The following is an 18376-nucleotide window of genomic DNA, read 5'->3' as shown; positions in this document are numbered from 1 at the left end:
AGTTTCTGTAACCAGATGATCTTTCATATGATAATAAATCTAGTAGGAGCTTACAATGCTCAAGATTATTGTCAAATTTTACAGATTCATCACAGTCGTATTTTTTAGCCTGTCTTTCAAGTGACATTTCATATTGATCATTTTTGTCATTCTTGTTCAATCTTAGTAATTGAATCAACTCAATTAATGTGAAGTCATTTTTAACTTCATTAAGATTTGAGTCGATTATCTTAGTGACTAAATATGGATGAGAATCTGTTTTCTTTCTAGATCCATACATTAACCATGGAACACTAGTAACAGCAGTATCCAATACTTCTTGATTGAACAGGGAGTTTACACTGTTTTTAATCTGACATATAAGTTCCTTATACTCCAGATTTACTATTCGACAATAAGGAAAATGCAAGTGAATACCATTAGATAATTTGTCATCTTTCGTTGAAATAGCCTTTTCTAAGACAAAACATTCTAAGGCTTTATCTGGCAAATCTTTAATGTGTTCGCGAAGGAATTTTTGATAAATTTCAATAACTCCCATGAGCTGGTCATTTGTATACAGATGTGGAGTATTTTTATAGTCAGACGGATCCATTTTTATGTCAAGATCAACGATGATTGAATCGTAGGCGTCTATCCCACGTCTTCTTTCAGCTAATCCAATGTCACAATCCTTTTCAATGCATTCTGCATACTCTCTTATGAATTCGTGGGAGTCATAGTCACTAATGTAAAACGTTCCTTTTGGATTGTAAACACCAATGTGTGTATAGTCATCTTTTCTATAACGATTTTTGATGAATTTATTTGTCAAGATATGTGTTCTAGAAGATCTTTCTATAGTAAATCTGTCTAGGATTGGCTTTATAATTTCGTAATGACCTAAAGCTAAAGTACTTATTCCATCTTCTAAAATTTGTCTTTTTGTATCCATTGCATCTAAAGCTACTTTGGTTACTTGTTCAGTGTAAATTTGATGATTTCTTGACCTAAACACCTCCATCTGTTTTTCAATTGGAATTTTTTCCAAGAGCACAGACTTGTAATCTTCAAAAGTGATTTCATTTTTGACAACTTGCTTCTTGACACCTTTACATTTTTTGACTTCGTTGTCTTTGTCAGTTGTATAACTGTATAGTTTTGATCTGAGTGCGATGAATTCAGTGATGACATGACCAGCTTCTTCATCTTTGAACTTGCCAATTACTTTCTTGTTCGTTTCATCAAACAATGGATGATCTTTAGGAAAGTTACTCAAATCATATAATGCAGCATCTTCATGCAAGTCTTTGTAGATATCATCAGTCTGTATGTGATAGACTAAAGAATCTGTATCAGTGTAAAGCAGTTGTGCTTTGTCACCATACTTTTTCATCATATGATTATAGTGGAAATCATACATGTGTATTTTTGAAAGATCTAGAATCGCTTGACCTAGAAAAACTGGCTTGTTCAGATAAACTTCTGCTTTTTGAGATTCTACCATAATTAAATCTTCGCTAAAAATTTTGCGAGATCTAAAATTATTCGAATTCACAAGCTTTCGATATTGTTTAACATTTGTAGCCAATGTGATGTTTTTTCTATCTCTGACTGATTCCATTGTTTTCCCAAAGCATGAATTGTTCATCAATTTGAAGAAATCCTTTTCAAAGTCATTTTTGGCTTTGGCACGATGACTTGTGTTCAAGTCAATATATTGTTTCAAGAAGTCTGATTCTGTATAAGAAATACCTCTGTGAATTTTTGCAAGTTTTAAACCTTGACTCAAATAGAACTTCAAGGCTTTATGATGCACAATATAATTTTTCTTGTCCCTAAGATTAGGAATAAGCTTGTTATTCAAATGCTCAGGGGCAAGAGAATAGGCATTGTGCAAGTCATGAAGTTGATTAGGATATTCTAAGTCAACTTCTAAAGTACATGGAATGCTTTGCCAATTTTTTAATTGAGAGCTGGACATCCATTTAAAGTTAGAATGAGGTAATTTTTCACTCATCGATAAGCCATACAAATTATTTGCGTCTAAATTGATGATGACGGATTTACCTTCTTCAGCTTTTGCATATCTGTGACTTGCTTGACAGATTCCTCATCTAATGCCACATTCAAAGAAGTTGTAATGGTCCACAGATGTTAAAAGTTCAATTTCAACATCTGTCATTTTCAACATGGCTTGCCAAGACAACCCTGGACCTGTATAAGCCCAGACTGGATCTAAATTATAAATCTCCATACAAGTCTGCCTGAAATTTTCCGGAATGTCTGCTAAGAGTAGAACATCTGTTTTGAGGTACAGGCTGTGATAATCTCGAAATGTTTTACACTTGAGTGTTTTCCACACGTTTTGTGCATGAGAATAGTCTTCTTGTGAAATTTTTGTAGCATTAAACTCTGAGTCAAATGATTTAATTGAAGGAAGTACTTTTTCTTCAAATTTTTCATAAGAATCTACCCATTCATAAGGATAGACTCCTTTTCTTGTCACAAGGTCAAAGGAGTCTCCTTTGAAAAATTTTGTCAGATTCTTTTTCTCTGTGTTAGGCAAATTCTTAGCTAGATTTGCTAGTGAAGACTGCATTAACCTGTAAGAGTCAAGGAATCTGATTGAAAATGACTTGTAGTCTTCAAAATGTAACCTCTTGCTGAATGAAATATAGTTTTCACTATTATTTGCAAGCACGTTTAAGTCACCTTTCAGATTTTTCACAAACAGATGAGCATCATAGCCTGAAAGATTATGAAAATACACAGGTATGAAATCAGGTGTTTTAAATTGAAGGTTACAATTATTACAGGCTGCTCCTCTGTATTTTCCATTAAAATGGTTGTGATCACGAACTTTATAATTTTTTTCTGTAAATTTCTTGTCACAGAGATAACATTTTTCAGCTGACTCATGGTTATCCTGTTGTTCTTGTGTTAAGGCTAACATAGCTTTAGGTTTGGTGAAATGCTTGTCATGAATGTTATAGACAGCTTTTTCAATCTCTTCACAGAATCTTTCTCCTATATCTTCATTAGGATCGTTAACACTATATTCTACTAAGTTAAATCCGACACACTTCTTTTACAATATCAATGGTTTTGCATTGTGTCGGGTTGATAAATTCAAGGATCTTGGTATTGTCTTTTCTTCGGACCTGTCATGGTCATCTCATGTCAATGGTATTGCAAGCAGTGCAAGTAGAATGTGGGGTATGATCAGGCGTGTATGCGGGCGTACTGCAGACGTTAATTTGAATATCATGTTGTATAAATCACTTGTGCGTAGTCGCCTTGAATATGGTACGGTGGTATTCGACACACATGTGCGACGTGATCTTGAAACTTTAGAGCGTGTCCAGCGGAGGGTGACTCGTCACATTTTAGGCCCTGATATGCCATATGTGGAGCGTCTGCGAGCGTTGTCTCTGCTGCCCCTGTCGTACCGTCGGGAAATCAAGGATCTAGTTTTTATGCACGATTCTTATTATAATGTCCTGGATTTTAATGCACGTTTTTATATAACCCCGGCTGTAAGGGGCGACGGTTTACGACTGGCGCAGCCGAGATTCCACTCGGAGACGTTCGGTGCCTCATACTGGGTGAGGACACCGAAGCTGTGGAACAGCCTCCCGGTCCAATTACATAATTTGAAAAAAATGCATTTTAAATCGTCCCTTAATGTTTATTATTTTGACAGGTTGGATCGTTTGGATGTCGACGACATGTGCACTTTCGTCACTTTCTGCCGTTGTGCAAACTGTCGGCCCACTTAGTGCGCATGTCGCCGGCACCCCGACGACACAACCCATATTATCTGGTGCCATATAATAGGTCTCGACCTATATGGTTACCAGTGTAATGCATGTACGTTTTATTTTGTTCATAATCCAATGTCTTGTCATGTTATATCAAATATTGTACATGTATTTTACACGAATAAATAAATAAGAGATTTTCATCTTTAATTTGTTCTGGATCAAATACAACATAGAAGCAGAATGAGTTAGGGATGTGTTCTTGATTTTGAACAGTTTTTTCACCTAATTGTTTGTCAATTTTCTTCAAAGTTGATTCAAAGTCAGCAATGATTACAACATGATGCTTTTGCTCCATTTTTTTATTTTTGAATTTGAGTATATTCGAGTGTAAAAATGGAGTGCTAACTCTGACACATTCAAATTTTCTACAATGTGTCATGTGCTCCTGATATCTTTTTTCACGAAGCTCTTTCGTTGGTGCTGAAATAATTTTCAAGCATCTAAAACAAACTTTGACTTGTCCATTATGTTTAGAATGTGCTGCAGAAACCAGCCTAGAAACGTTCTTGATCCAAGCATAGTGGTAATTTGCATCATCTTTGACATCTATATGGTGTTCACCTTCTGGAAAATCATCTTCATCTTTGTAGTGAAGTAAATTTATGTAGTGCCCATCAGGTAAAATTTTCTCTGAAATCAGTGTTGGAAAAAATTTAAATTTTATTTGATGGAATAAAAGTATATACATTGACACCTAATTCAGGATTATTTTTTTCAAAAATTTCAATATCCTTGATTGTAACATGATATTGAATTCCTCTGAACATGTGGTCAAATTCAGGTTTGTTATAATTTGAAACACGTTCTGGATGATTATTTAATTTTAAAAGCGCAGCTTCAACAGAATATCTGAAGCATTTTTGATCAGTGTTTTTCACATTGATTATAGCTTGTTTTTTCTGAATCTTTTCCGGTAAAGGAATATAGCTTGATCCTAAAAATGGTGTATAGTTGTCTGTATGTAAGTCAAGCTTAGTAATTTCTAATAATCTCCAACTTGAACCAGGTTGAAGAAGTTTTTTCTCTTCTTCTAACATTTTTGAAATAAATTTAGGGTAATCTAAGAGTCTTCCATAAAGGATGGTATGATAAAATCGAAGTTGAAACTCTTTTTCAATATTCTTTCTTCGCATTAGAATATGTAGAATGATTGAAATTTTTAAACCTACTTTATTTTCCTCATTAATTTTTTCTTGAAGAATAGGTTCTATTTTTTCCAAGTAAGGTTCAACACCCATTTTAGGAAGTCCCTCCATTTGGAAATGATTAGCAAATCCTTTGAAAGCAGAGTTGAATTTTTTGAATGTTTTTAACTCTGAATGTTTTTCAATGAGGTCTTTGATCAGTGATTTTTTCATACTATCTTTGACATCAATGCCAAACTCTTTAGCTTGTTTGAAAAGATCTGATTTCAATATTCTTTTCACTGGTTCCTTGGTCAAGAGTTCTTTCAACTTCTCAATATTAAGATTCTGATAACTTTTATGACCAAGTTCTTTTACTTTCTGTAAAAGTGGCTTCCTGATGGAAATTTTCGCTTTCACAGCTTTTGGTTTAATGTCAGACAAATTCACATGCTGAATTTTGTCTTCTAAAATTGAGTCCAGCTGTTCTTTTTTGAATTTTCTCGCATTGACTCCGAGTCTTTGCGCAAGAACACGTTTCTCAATTTGTGAGAGTTGTGAAATATTTTTTTCAATTTTCACTTCAACATCATTGAAACTATTTGTAATTTGTTGAAGTTTCTCTAGTAATGTCTCTCTTGATAGAGATCCATAATTCTTTACCTTGTTTCTGAAGGCAAGAATTTTTAATTCATCTGTAGATAATCCCTCAGCTGGAAAAGCCAGGCCTGTTGGGAAATTTGTATTTGTATTCATATTTGACGTTGTATTCATGTCTTTATTTATAAAAAAGTTTTTATTATTCGTTGTCGTTGTCATCTCTTTATTTATAAAAAAGTTTTTATTAGATATAAGCATGGAAACAATTTTTAAAAGTTTCAGTTTCGATTAGTGATTTTATAGTCAAATGACTGACTATAAAATGACTTCAACAACAAACATGAATACATAGTCAAATATGAATAAAAATACCTCCAACTCTAGTGAAATTTAAAATTCTAGTTAATCCTCACTTGAGCGAAAATCTAGAACTTAGGGTTCACCACGCCCATGAGAATTTGTGAAAATCATCATGGATGAGGGTTCATTTATTTAGAAGAAAATAATTCAATTCAAGAAAATCAGAAGCTAGTGATACATTTTTATAGTATAATTTGTAGTCAATTTTCTTTCCCTTTTTCCTGTTTTCTTCCTTTGTAACAGGTCTCAAGTTACTCCAGTTCCAACAAACCATAAGTTCTTCTTCATTCAAATGATCAAAGTGTGACTTAGGTAAAATGTGATCAATATGCCAATAATCACCATAATTTTCCCATGTCATATTTTCATCAAATTGAAACTCAAACCATCTGGAAAAAAGATCAAGGGAACAGTCAAGATATTTTTCAAGGTAAGATTTTTTTTGTTTATTTTTAATACAAGCTGTCAAGCTACTTTTTAAATTACATGATTTTTTGAATGATGGATTATTTTCTCTTTTTTGTTTATGATAGTTAATCATATATTTGTTTGTATATCTATTGTAACAAGATCTACATCTATAACTTCTACCATATTTACACTTTTTAACTTTATCAAACTCTTCTAAAAAATTTTCTTGAAAACACTTTGTACATTCTCTAACAAGGGAGTCCATTTATTTAGAAGAAAATAATTTTCTTCTAAAGGAAATTATTTTATATTAGATATAAGCATGGAAACAATTTTTAAAAAAAATCCAATGTTGAGAGATATCATTGTCTTTTTTGTAAATGAAGATATCATCTTTATCCAAATCTAAAATTTTATTCAAATCTAAAATTTTATCCTTTATTTGTTTTGTCAATTTTACAATATACAATAGCTTTTTATCTCTGGGTATTAAAAATATTGAAAACCCATACTTTTCTGATGATGAAAATTCTATCCTTTCAATTTTATACCAAGTATTATCAGGAACATTTCTCCAATTGACACATTCTTCTTTCATTTTATTTTCGTTTGACGGAAAGATCTTCATTTTATTTAGAAGAAGAAAGTTGTTCATTTTATTTAGAAGAAAATAATTTTTTTAATTTTTAAAAATTTTTAAATTTTTAAATTTTTAAATTTTTTAAAATTTTAAAATTTTTAAAATTTTTAATTTTTTAATTTTTTTAAAATTTTAAAATTTTTTTAATTTTTTTAATTTTTTTAATTTTTGTAATTTTTTAAATTTTTAAATTTTTTTAAATTTTTTGTAAATTTGAACGATTTTTGTAAATTTGGACTTGACTGAAGTTTGACTGGTGACTATTAGACTAGGATTTGACTGAGATAACTCTTGAAACGTGTTGACTAGGATTTGACTGAGATAAGTTTAGACTAGGATTTAACTGAGATAAGTTTGACTGGGATTTGACCTTGGCCCCGTATTCTCATTTATATATGATGCACCTCTCATGCACACGGGGACCCCCTCAGCCTATGGATCATTACTAAAGAGAGTGGGGTACTTCCCGATGATCTGAGCTAATTTACCTCCTCTGACATCATCAGATACTGGACCTATATCCAGCTGTGACATCAGCTTTTCAACCTCTTCTAAGTTGACGTCATCTGGGCTACTAGGAATGGTATTGTTATTTTCGCTTACACTTATTTCATTACAGGTAATCTCTTGGACTTCCGTAGTGGTGTGGTGTGTTGAAACTTCCCATTGAACAGTTTTCCCAAGATAGACTTACCAGGAATGTATATGTCCTCTTCATTAAAGTTGGCAACCTGTACCAAGGTCCTACCTCCTATCACCTATGAATATGAGGCAGCCAGACCTCTGGGCAAGTTGCACTCCTCCACCGGTAGTCCTTATACCAGAGCTGTATACCTCAGACCATGTCTAGGATGGTGTGCTGTTGCCTCAATAGCCCGAGTGGTTCCTGAAAGTAGAAGCAATGGAGAATTACTCGCATTCCTAACATAGCCTATGAGATTGTTTTCATCATGGTCAATATTAACAGTCTCTGTCCGAATCTCATTTTCATATAACGTAAGGACTTGATTCCAAACTATGGGCTTATTTTCATCGGAAATGTCTTTCATGCCAGGGCTTATTTTTTCACAAATATTCCTGCCTATTAGGCCCAGGACAAGTTTCTTTCTAAATGAACTCGTGACTGACTGTGGGTCTTCCACTATAAGAAATCCCATTTTCTTTAACACTTTACCACAAAACTGTGACATCTAATTCTACATAGCCCTTGTACGGGATAAGGAGGCCATTAGCGGCGGTAATCTTCAGATAATGTGGCGTGTCCACCAAGTCAACCTGACTCTTAAATGTTCTATTAAAGAAACTCTCAGTCAAAGTCGATACTTGTGCACCAGTGTCTAACAAACATCTCACAGCACACCATTTAAAGAAATGTCGGCCTCCGGACACCTGCCAATTGCTTTAGCAAGCACCGAGCCTTTGTCGGCCTCTCCCACTACCTGGCTCACAGTAGGGGCAACTGTTGGTTTAAATTCACAGTTTCTGGGTTTCTTGGGCCTCGCATGCCCTCCTTTAACGGCTGGGGAAAGTCACGTATAAAATGCGACTCCGAGCCACAATTATAACACCGTCTCGGTCCGTTCTTCCCACGATCATGACGAGGGTTTGTCATAGCTTCCCACATTTTTTTCGGACTCTCCATCTGCTCACGAGCAATTTATTTTGCTCCTGAAGCATGGCAACTATTGTTGCAGATGATGAATCGATGGTCTCTACGGTGGCCTGATCCTCCTTTACACTTACCTTAGCATTTTCCTCTTGCTTTGTCCATTCACTAGTCCAATCACGGAGCTCAAATAAATTCCCCTCGACTTCTCGAAGCCACCTAAGCGCTTCCCTTCTCAGATCCCGGTCTCTTAGGCCTTCTGACAGTTGTGATCTAAGGGCAACATCTCTTTCCTTATCTAGCTCTGGGGATTTCAGCTCCATCTTATGGTATAATCAGGTCAAAGCATGGGAATATTGTACCACATTTTCTGTGGACAGTTGTGTCCTGCTATAGAATACCCTTCTAATTTGAGGGAGGGTCTGCTCAGAATCGACCACGGTCCTAAGGACCTTAAATATATCATCTACTGTACTGATATCTCCCCTGCTATCGATCTCGGTACAGGCCTCACCAGATAGGTGATCCTTAAGATACAGAACAGCCTCAGTGCCACTGAAATCCTGACAATGAATTGCACTTTGGGCATCTCTAATCCACTCATCGATTTCTGGATCTTTGGCAGCGGTTGGTGCACCCCGCATTTTTTCTAACTTTCTATCTCTAGCTAAGTAAACTAATTTACTACTTCTACTGGAGCTACTGGGCTCACCTATTTCTAGGGTCTTGACTTTGTCTGCCAACTGGTCAAACTATGTCTTCAGTTCCATGTTAAGTTTTACAGAGTCATATTCAGCTGATTGGGCAGCTTGAAGTCTTGCACGGAGGTGAAGGACTTGTCCTTTCAACTGCTCCTCGGACATGTCCTCCAGGTCAGCCATGATGGTTCTCCGTGCGATCTGACAGATGATGGGATGGGGACTATGGGTAGCTACTAAAGCGAATGCACTGTGAGAATGTGAAGTTGAGTTAGTTGGGAGCGAATCTCAGGCACACAGAGAGATATAACGTGAAAGGGGATTGCATAAATACGACAAAGTCCATGAAATCAAAAGATAGTCTCTGCTAACGTATAACTATCTTAGTCTGTGCACACAAAGTCACTCCTGATGATAAAGAATATGATGGAACTTGGAGACTGAGCAGTCCTGATCTAAGCCTTCATCCGTCGAACTTCCATGATCCTGTAGTGGATGATGATACCAAAGTCGATATTGAATCCAAATCTCCATCTCGATGGTCAGCCAGCCTATTGCCCCTTTATTTATTGAAGAATTATATTATTTCTAATGCAGTTCAGATGTTCATTCACCCAATCCTGCCGACAACGCCAATTGTGACAAGGTGGAAAGTTCTGAAGATTGGGGAAGAACTTCAAGCGAACACTGGATCTTCGTTGATGACAGAACTTCATGCCCATAAGGTCTAATACCAATACAAAGGCTAATACAAAGGGGTATAGCTGCTCTATTGGTGGTTACCACAAACAATCCTCTGAAATTATCACATGGCTGGTATTACTATAGGTTGTGACAAGGCAAACATCTGTAAAACTTCTAATTGTGGACCATCCACACAGATGCATAACATATTCCTGAGAGAGGTACCAATATTCCATTTCCTAAATGGACAACATCAAAATAACAAAGTCGAAGTCAGAAAGACAAAGTTACAAATACAGAGTCACAGAGACAAAGTTACAAATACAGAGTCACAAAGACAAAGTTACAAATAAAGAGTCACAAAGACAATCTACAAGCAGGTCTCAGCATCATTTAGTATCAATTGTTGTCAAGATGTCATTGACAAATTCAACCTATAAATGTTAGTTAACTATAGTCACAAAGACAATTACAATTTCCCATTATTAACTATCACCATAATTGGTCACGTTGATGTAATGTATTCCACGATGTTAACCTTAGCCACTGGTAGCGACCTTAAACCACCATTAACAACGAATCTGTATGACTATCATGGCTGGTTATGCCAGATGCTCCTTACATGCCTTGCGCTATTTACTGAAATATTACACATTTACACAGGTGTCACTAAGAGTGTCTAACATTTATTCTCATGGTATTGCCCTCAATTCAAGGGATCTGTAATTCCACCAGAATTGTGACAACGGTGCATGACTAGGTCACCGCACCAAATTCTACGACCTGCCAAGAGTATCCTCACACTTGAGGTGTGAAAAGAACAAAATGTGTGCAGCTACAAGGTTGTTTCTCGGTTTCCCTAATCTAACTACATGTAACCACGGAGAAGACTCTAGTTTACACTTTGAACAAAATTATTATAACACTTCCATTGCTTTTCTTCAATGAACTTCGCAGATTTTGTGAAAGAATGACAAAATCCTATGAAATGTTCTTAAATTTGTTCCATTTGATTGCCATGATTATAGTTGTGGTCATCGATACCAAGTAAACTGGCTGATACGCCACCTGGTGTCAGCTGGTGGAACTACGCCAATACGATTAAAAGTCAGTTTGCTTACAAATTACAATTACGGTCTTCTTTATCGGGCATTTAGGATGCTGTGACATAAAAGTGTTCAAGCACTGCAGATATTTATGCGCAAGACTTTCGCTCAGATTGGGAAATTATCAGCGCAATTAATTTTCAAGCCTAACTCCCCATTTTTTTAGTCATAAGAGAATTAGAAATTTCCCCGATGACTGAAATGGCAAAGATAAGAAAGAAATTATAAAGTTAGTAAAGCAGGGAGGGATTTGATCGAACAGAGGCCATCCACAGCCGACCTGAAAGGAATGAACGAGAAGACAAGGAGAACAGTATGATTAGAATTAATAATGAACGCTTAAGACGTTTTCTTGAAGAACGTTTAAAACCAAACAGTTCATTGCTTTTATCCATAAACATAATTTGATATCGATTCTCATTTCTTCTCTTAACCCTCTCATGCACCATTATTATTCAGAGCATTTTGCACAGAATCACATCAATTTCTTTCAAAGAGCCAGTGCATCAACCCTGTAAACTTTACAGGGGTACTGTAATGGAATATTGTTTAGGTCTTTGATTGACCTTTCAGAATCCATCAGCAAATATTGGAAAAACATTACCTGGTTACCATGGCAACCATTATAATATGTATCAAAACAGTGAAAATTATGAAATAAGGTTGTTTATTTTAGAAAAAGTGGCTTTTTACCACATTTACTTCCTAGCTACACCAAATCTGACCCCAGTATTCGATTTACTGGGCAATTTTCACTCTAGAGACAAAACATGATGCTTATTTCTGTAAGAATGACATTGTTTTTGCTTTTCGTTTTACCCAACGGCTTTATCATTTCACAGAGTGGACAACAGAATGAATTATTATTGAAATGCAAAACAACACCAATACTTTTCAAAGAGCCAATGTAACAAAGCTGAAAAAGATAGAGGGATAACTGTAATGACATTTTGTTAGGTCTATATGTGGGTTACCAGGGTAACCGGTAGAGCGAAAATAAATCATGCACCGTTGCCATGGTAACAATCAAACTATGGATATGTTTGATTTTTGAGAGATTATTCGAGAAAAAATAGATTTTTACCATATTGTTGGTCTAGATACACCAGATCTGACCAAGGAATCGAGTTAACTGGGCACTTTTCATCCTAGGGACAGAACATGATGCATATCTCTGGAAGAATGAAGTTGTTTATGCTATTTTTTTACATAACGGCATAATCTATCACTGTGTGGACTTAGAGTGAATTTTCATGGAAGTGCAAAACAACACCAATCTTTTTCAAGGAGCCAGTGTAGCAAAGCTGCAAAAGATAGAGGGGTAACTGTAATGATATTTTGTTAGGCCTATATATGGGCAACCAGGGTATCTGATAGAACGAAAATAAATCATGCACCGTTGCCATGGTAACGATCAAACTCTGCAAATATTTGATTTTTGACTGAATATTTGAGAAAAAGTTGATTTTTCCCTATTTTCTGCCTTGCTACACCTAATCTGCATAATGGACAGATCAACAATACTGACCTCTGCAACAGAGCGCAGAATGGCCGGATCAACAATACTGATCACTGCAACAGTGCGCATAATGGACGGATCAAATTTGATATTGTCGAATACGCTTATGGAATAGGAAAATGTACGGAACAATCACAAATACATTTTGAAAATGTGCATAAAATGCATATTTTCACGAAACCAGCCCCGTAATGTGCCTAGCAGTCTAAGAAGATACACTCATGAATGCACCACAGATGCACTGATGGATGAGCCATTTCAGAGGCCACTTTCACTGCAGTGTCTAGAGCAAAGGGTCTCTAGAGTGCCACCGATTCCAACAGTCTTTCCTATGAATATATCGCTCACATGTCAAACAGTAATTGTTCGTTTTCCTTTGAGATTTTCTCCCATTTTCATCCTTTTCATAGCCACACACTCTACACGTTCTCCTAATTCCACCATCTTTTTGTGTTGTCATGGGGTGGACACCAGTTGTTCTTGCTGCAACTGCAGGAATAGGACCGCGAATCGGGATGTTCTCAACTGGAGCCAGACGAGGCCGACCACGACCAGGTAGATCTCTGTTGGCACGTCGCTCTCGCTGTGGTTCCGTCAGTTCTGCTACCAACATTTCACGAAAAGCCTTTTGCTCAATGTTCTTTCCTGTCACTTTTTTGTACCCTATGTATGAGTTAACTATGCAAAGCTCCACAAGCCTCCAAAATACATGCTTCCACCACTTCAGGTTGCGACGACTGACGGTATAGTAACACAAGTGTTGATCAAGTAGATCTACTCCTCCCATATGATCATTGTAGTTGGCTATCAACGTTGGCTTTCTACGTTCGTCCTGCCCTTCTCGACGTGGCGGTATGACTGTCACTTGGTTTCCATGCATTGTGGATAAGGCTGTTACATCCCTCTTGTCTTTCCAACGTACTGCAGTCATCAATCCACCATGGCATTTTCTGAACTCCATTCCACCTCTCTGAAAATGGTCACCTTTGACAGGCCTTAGCTCCATTGGGAAGCCTCGTCTATTCAGACGAACTGTTCCACAGCATAAGATACCACGGTTGAGAAGTTCAAGACACAAGGTTGGCGATGTGTAGAAATTGTCAGTATAAAGACGGTATCCAGAATCACTAAAGTCTGCAGTTAGATCATGGACAACACGTGATGGCAAGCCAACTTCAACGCGATCAGCAACCTTCCCAGTATAGATTTGGAACCGACTGCAATAGCCAGAATCACTATCAGCGAGGACCCAAAGTTTTATACCAAATCGCTTTGGCTTCTTCGGCATATACTGGAGGAAAGAAACCCGGCACTTTGTTCCAATCATCTGTTCATCAACTGAAATATGGTGTCCAGGTGTGTACATCAGCCGAAAGTTTTCACTCAATCTATTTACAATAAACCTGACTTTGAAAAGTTTGTCTCTGTTCGGATCATTTGGATCATATTGTACATTGTCACAACAGTGTAAGTATCGATGGATTTGAAAAAAATCCTTCCCAGTGAAGACCTCTCCATACCACGGTGTCCGGGACCATGGCTTTGTGGACCAGTAGTCCCTCAGATGGGCACGACGATCAATGCCTTGGGCAATGTTTACTCCTAAGAAAGCATCAAGTGATATCCTGTCAATTTGAATCCACCGCATTTTTGATGGATTTGCTGCCCTACACTGATCTGCATACAAATTGGTCTCCCTGCAAATGTCACGGGATATGTTGTCATCCCAAAAGAGTTTGAAAAAGTCTGAGGCTAGAACAGGCTCTCTGGCTAAAACCCAATCGCACACACCACTCCTAGCAGTAAAAGGAATAGCATGATTAGGGTTCACTTCATCGCCATCAAACGCCTCCCACACTAAGTCTTGACCAGCCACAATAATATCATTGTCAACACCTGAATCATCTGTATCGTCGGTCTCTGGTTGAAGTTGAACAACGTGTTCTCCATCCCTGGCCACTGTGTTGACCACCTTACCGCGACCACGACCGCGACCACGACCACGACCTCGTCCACGATTTGCAGCGGGCAATGCATTAGCACCAATGCCACGGCGACCTTCACGATTTTGACTGGTACGAGAGCCAGGTAACCATTCCTCATCAGTGCTAGTGTCAGCTTGGCTTTCTACACCAGTGTTGTCATTGTCACCTCGATGAAATTCAGTGCCTTCGTTCTGGCTCTGAAAACAAAAACAAATGTTCAACTGATGATGATTGTTTTGTGGGAAGATAGAAATGGAGATGATAAATATTCATCATGCCTGGTACAAGAAAATATCCCCAGGAAATATTGGTGACTTACTTACTAGTATGTCACAGTGTTCATTCAAAACTGACATCATCGAGTTTTCCTCGACTAATACCTTTTTTTCTAACTTTGGAATTCAGAAACTGCTCACACAAGAGTATACTAGCCAAAGTAAAACTATGTTACTGAGTTTAGAAACACATGAGATGAACAGAAAACGCACCTGTGAATAAACATCCAGGGTACTTGAAACTCTGCACACTTTCCTACTGCCACAGCCTCGAACACGGACGCGACCTCTTCTGCGACCACACTGGTAAACTCCCTGGCTAGTAGGTGGAAGGGCAGGCAATGCCTCTTTGGTCTGGAAATAATGATTGCTTGGTTATTTGATCAATCACCATAAATTAATAAATTATATTTGGCCTTGACCAGCTATGGAAATGAAAAACGGCTCCTGTGGAAAGCAAGCAATATTTTTCAAATAGTAACTAGGCCTGTAGGTCCTTGTCCACAGCCCATCAACAATGGACATCTCACACACCAGCTAAAAGAGGTATAAATGTGCCACTCAATCAGCAAGCCCTACAACTATAAATCACCTAAAATCAAGAAGATAATATAAACTAACCTGTTGAGCATCATGTAGTCGAACTTCATGTGAATGACAGGCCCTGCTGACATTCCGGCTACTTGAACTTGAAGCTCGACCAGAACCTCCTCGTACTCTGACACGACCTCGATATTTGCTGGTAGCGGCCGTTTGAACACTAGAAGGAAACCACTCCTCGTCACCGTTACTGTCATCAGACTGGCTGTCACTGCTGTTTCGATTCTTGCTCAGAGCCTAAAAAAGAATTTTGACCGATTGTTACATGTGATCAATGTGTTTGTGATAAATAGTTCAAACGTGCCACTTCCCTAAGTGATAGTGAAACATACTTACCTGTGCTGGAGCATGTGAAGAAGGAGCATTACTGGCAGGCCTATGGTGACTATAAAAAGACTTGCACGACACAACAGTATCCAGAGAGCCTCTTGGATTGCACGACTAATACGAGGGTTCCTGTCTTCTTGAACAACGAGATCATGTTGACCGGGACCCTAATAATAAAAATAAGATTGATCAATTATGCAGCAATGTTAGGCATAGTACTTGGAGGAGGCATGTATCAACTATGCCATGATGCAGGCCAATGGGAATGGGCTGGGATAGGCCATGGCCTGGGAAATGTGGGATGAAAGGGCGACTAGCCTGCACAATAGTAACACAAGTACAGACACTGCTTGTCTTAGTGCTAAATGCATGCTAGGCCCAAGGTAAGCTTATCATCACCAGCGCCAAAGCACAGCTCTCAACACTGACAGCACAGTATCATGCAGCACAGGCATGTCATAGATAGAGCCCTAAGCTTACACCAGGGCCTCCCACACCTACACTTATGTTCAATAGAGCTAAACCAAGATGCGCCGTAGATGCATAGCCCTAGCACTATCTGCCCAAAACAATTTTCTGGTCATAAAACAGCTGGTTGCTTACTTTCAGAGACAAGACCACAATTGATTTTTTAAGCCTTTTAGCAGTTAAATTGTCAATGTTTGACCGCGACGCATCAAAGAATGCGTCAAGTAGTGAAACTGAACTTCGGATATGATATGCGGGTTAGTCTTGCGAGTAACTGGTGCGATTTAAATTGGTGATTGACCACGGAAATTTTTTTTTAATCGAAAAATTAGACAGACTTTGATATTTCCACTCTTCAGCCAACTGGCAGAAAAAACTCAAAACACGCCCCCTATTACCCAATTAGCAAAATTCGAAATTAATTTTTTCATCAAATAATTTCTTCATATCTGTAGACTTGCCACAGCAAATATTTTTTCAATACCTCTCCAAATATGTACTTGAGAGTAAAAAACATGCACTCGTCTAATAGATAGGCCTTGACCCTCCAACCTATGAATATTCATTAGTGGTCTTGTCTCAATGAAGGTACATTTCAGGGGTTAACATTTTGAGAATTTTTTCAAACCAATGTACATGACATCCCACAACTCTCCAACAAAGGAAAGTCATATCTGGACATTTTGGGAGAAATGATAGACATTTCCAAGAGTGGTACACTGTGCCAAAAGCGACGAAAGAGGACAAAATCGACAAAAAGTCATGATTTTGCAGCCAACAGCACCAAATTCAAAGACCAGCCCTGGCCAGAATAAGCAAGCTATGGAGCTGAAAGTTTAGGATGTGATTTAGGAATATCTTTGCTGCTTAGGGAACAACTTTCAGAATCAAGGCCTAAGAAGTTTCAAAGAAATTACAAAATGAATGGCAACACAACAAGACTTGTAAAAATGAAACCAAACTTAGACCGGGGCTAGGTTGGCTCATATTGGGGTCAAATTAAGTTTTTTTCTCATTATTTTAGCTTGTTTTGACCTTAAATCATCAGTAATACAACATTCTAAATGAATTAGAATGATTTGAGCACATTCAAATTTTTCACTAAATTGACCCAAAATGTAGTGTAAATGGAGACAAGACCACAATTGATTTTTTAAACCTTTTAGCAGTTAAATTGTCAATGTTTGACCGCGACGCATCAAAGAATGCGTCAAGTAGTGAAACTGAACTTCGGATATGATATACGGGTTAGTCTTGCGAGTAACTGGTGCGATTTAAATTGGTGATTGACCACGGAAATTTGTTTTTAATCGACAAATTAGACAGACTTTGATATTTCCACTCTTTTCAGCCAACTGGCAGAAAAAACTCAAAACACGCCCCCTATTACCCAATTAGCAAAATTCGAAATTAATTTTTTCATCAAATAATTTCTTTATATCTGTAGACTTGCCACAGCAAATATTTTTTCAATACCTCTCCAAATATGTACTTGAGAGTAAAAAACATGCACTCGTCTAATAGATAGGCCTCGACCCTCCAACCTATGAATATTCATTAGTGGTCTTGTCTCTTCACATGTTTGATTCATGGGCGCCGCCATCTTTGATTTAGGCCGAGCTCACTCAACCATTGTCAACAAACATGTTGCCGGCACACAAGTGCATCAAATCGTCATTTGTCCAGATTGTAAACAACCCAGAGTCGGGACATATTCAGATTGTTATCTGTAAGTGTAAACTAACCTGGTTTTGGGTCAGTAAATCATCTGCAGTGTACAGAACGGAGTCACGGAATGCAGCTTCCTCATTGTGTTTTTCGTTGACATTAGTCTCGCGCAACCAGGCAAGGTCATCCTCTTCAAGATCACTCCCGTCTTCAAATTCGGTGTCAGAAAAATCTTCAGGGAGATCATCTAACAGATCTAAAGCCTCATTTACACCAAATCGACCACTCATTTAGACATTTTAGGTGTTGAACCATAAAATACTAAGTGAAACTTGTCCTCATGAGGTCAGCCACTGTCAACGTCCGCCATTGTTGTTGTGCGATTATTTTTTTATTTTTCAATCAAAGATTCCAACCTTACCGTAAATAGTGACACCTATCAGAAATACAATAAATCAGTAGGTTATAGTATCTAAAGTTGGTTCTGAGCACGGCAGCA

General features: G+C 37.5%; 2 protein-coding genes across 3 annotated transcripts in view; one reads left to right on the top strand and one right to left on the bottom strand.

The window, feature by feature from the left end:
- The window catches only part of LOC135494968 (diacylglycerol kinase delta-like), a 782762-nt gene that overhangs the window by 309018 nt on the left and 455368 nt on the right, over nucleotides 1-18376 (top strand). Inside the window, exon 1 of one of the 2 annotated variants that reach the window (XM_064783337.1) lies at nucleotides 6274-6320. The exons of the other annotated variant lie outside the window; for it this stretch is intronic. The gene's annotated coding sequence lies outside the window, so the exon portion shown is untranslated. Of the gene's footprint in view, nucleotides 1-6273; nucleotides 6321-18376 lie in introns of those variants that run through there. 2 annotated transcript variants of the gene reach the window in all.
- Nucleotides 9798-18167, bottom strand: LOC135495005 (piggyBac transposable element-derived protein 4-like). The gene is made up of 5 exons (XM_064783391.1): nucleotides 17955-18167; nucleotides 15751-15855; nucleotides 15436-15651; nucleotides 15028-15168; nucleotides 9798-14736 (listed from the first exon to the last, which is right to left on the bottom strand). Exons 1-5 carry the CDS (start codon nucleotides 18165-18167, stop codon nucleotides 12838-12840), a joined length of 2574 nt encoding a protein of 857 aa, XP_064639461.1. The 3' UTR covers nucleotides 9798-12837.

This window comes from Lineus longissimus, chromosome 10 (assembly GCF_910592395.1).
Source record: "Lineus longissimus chromosome 10, tnLinLong1.2, whole genome shotgun sequence".
NCBI lineage: Eukaryota > Metazoa > Nemertea > Pilidiophora > Heteronemertea > Lineidae > Lineus > Lineus longissimus.
The sequence above is the reverse complement of the archived record's forward strand: the minus strand, read 5'-3'. Positions and strand labels throughout refer to the sequence as shown.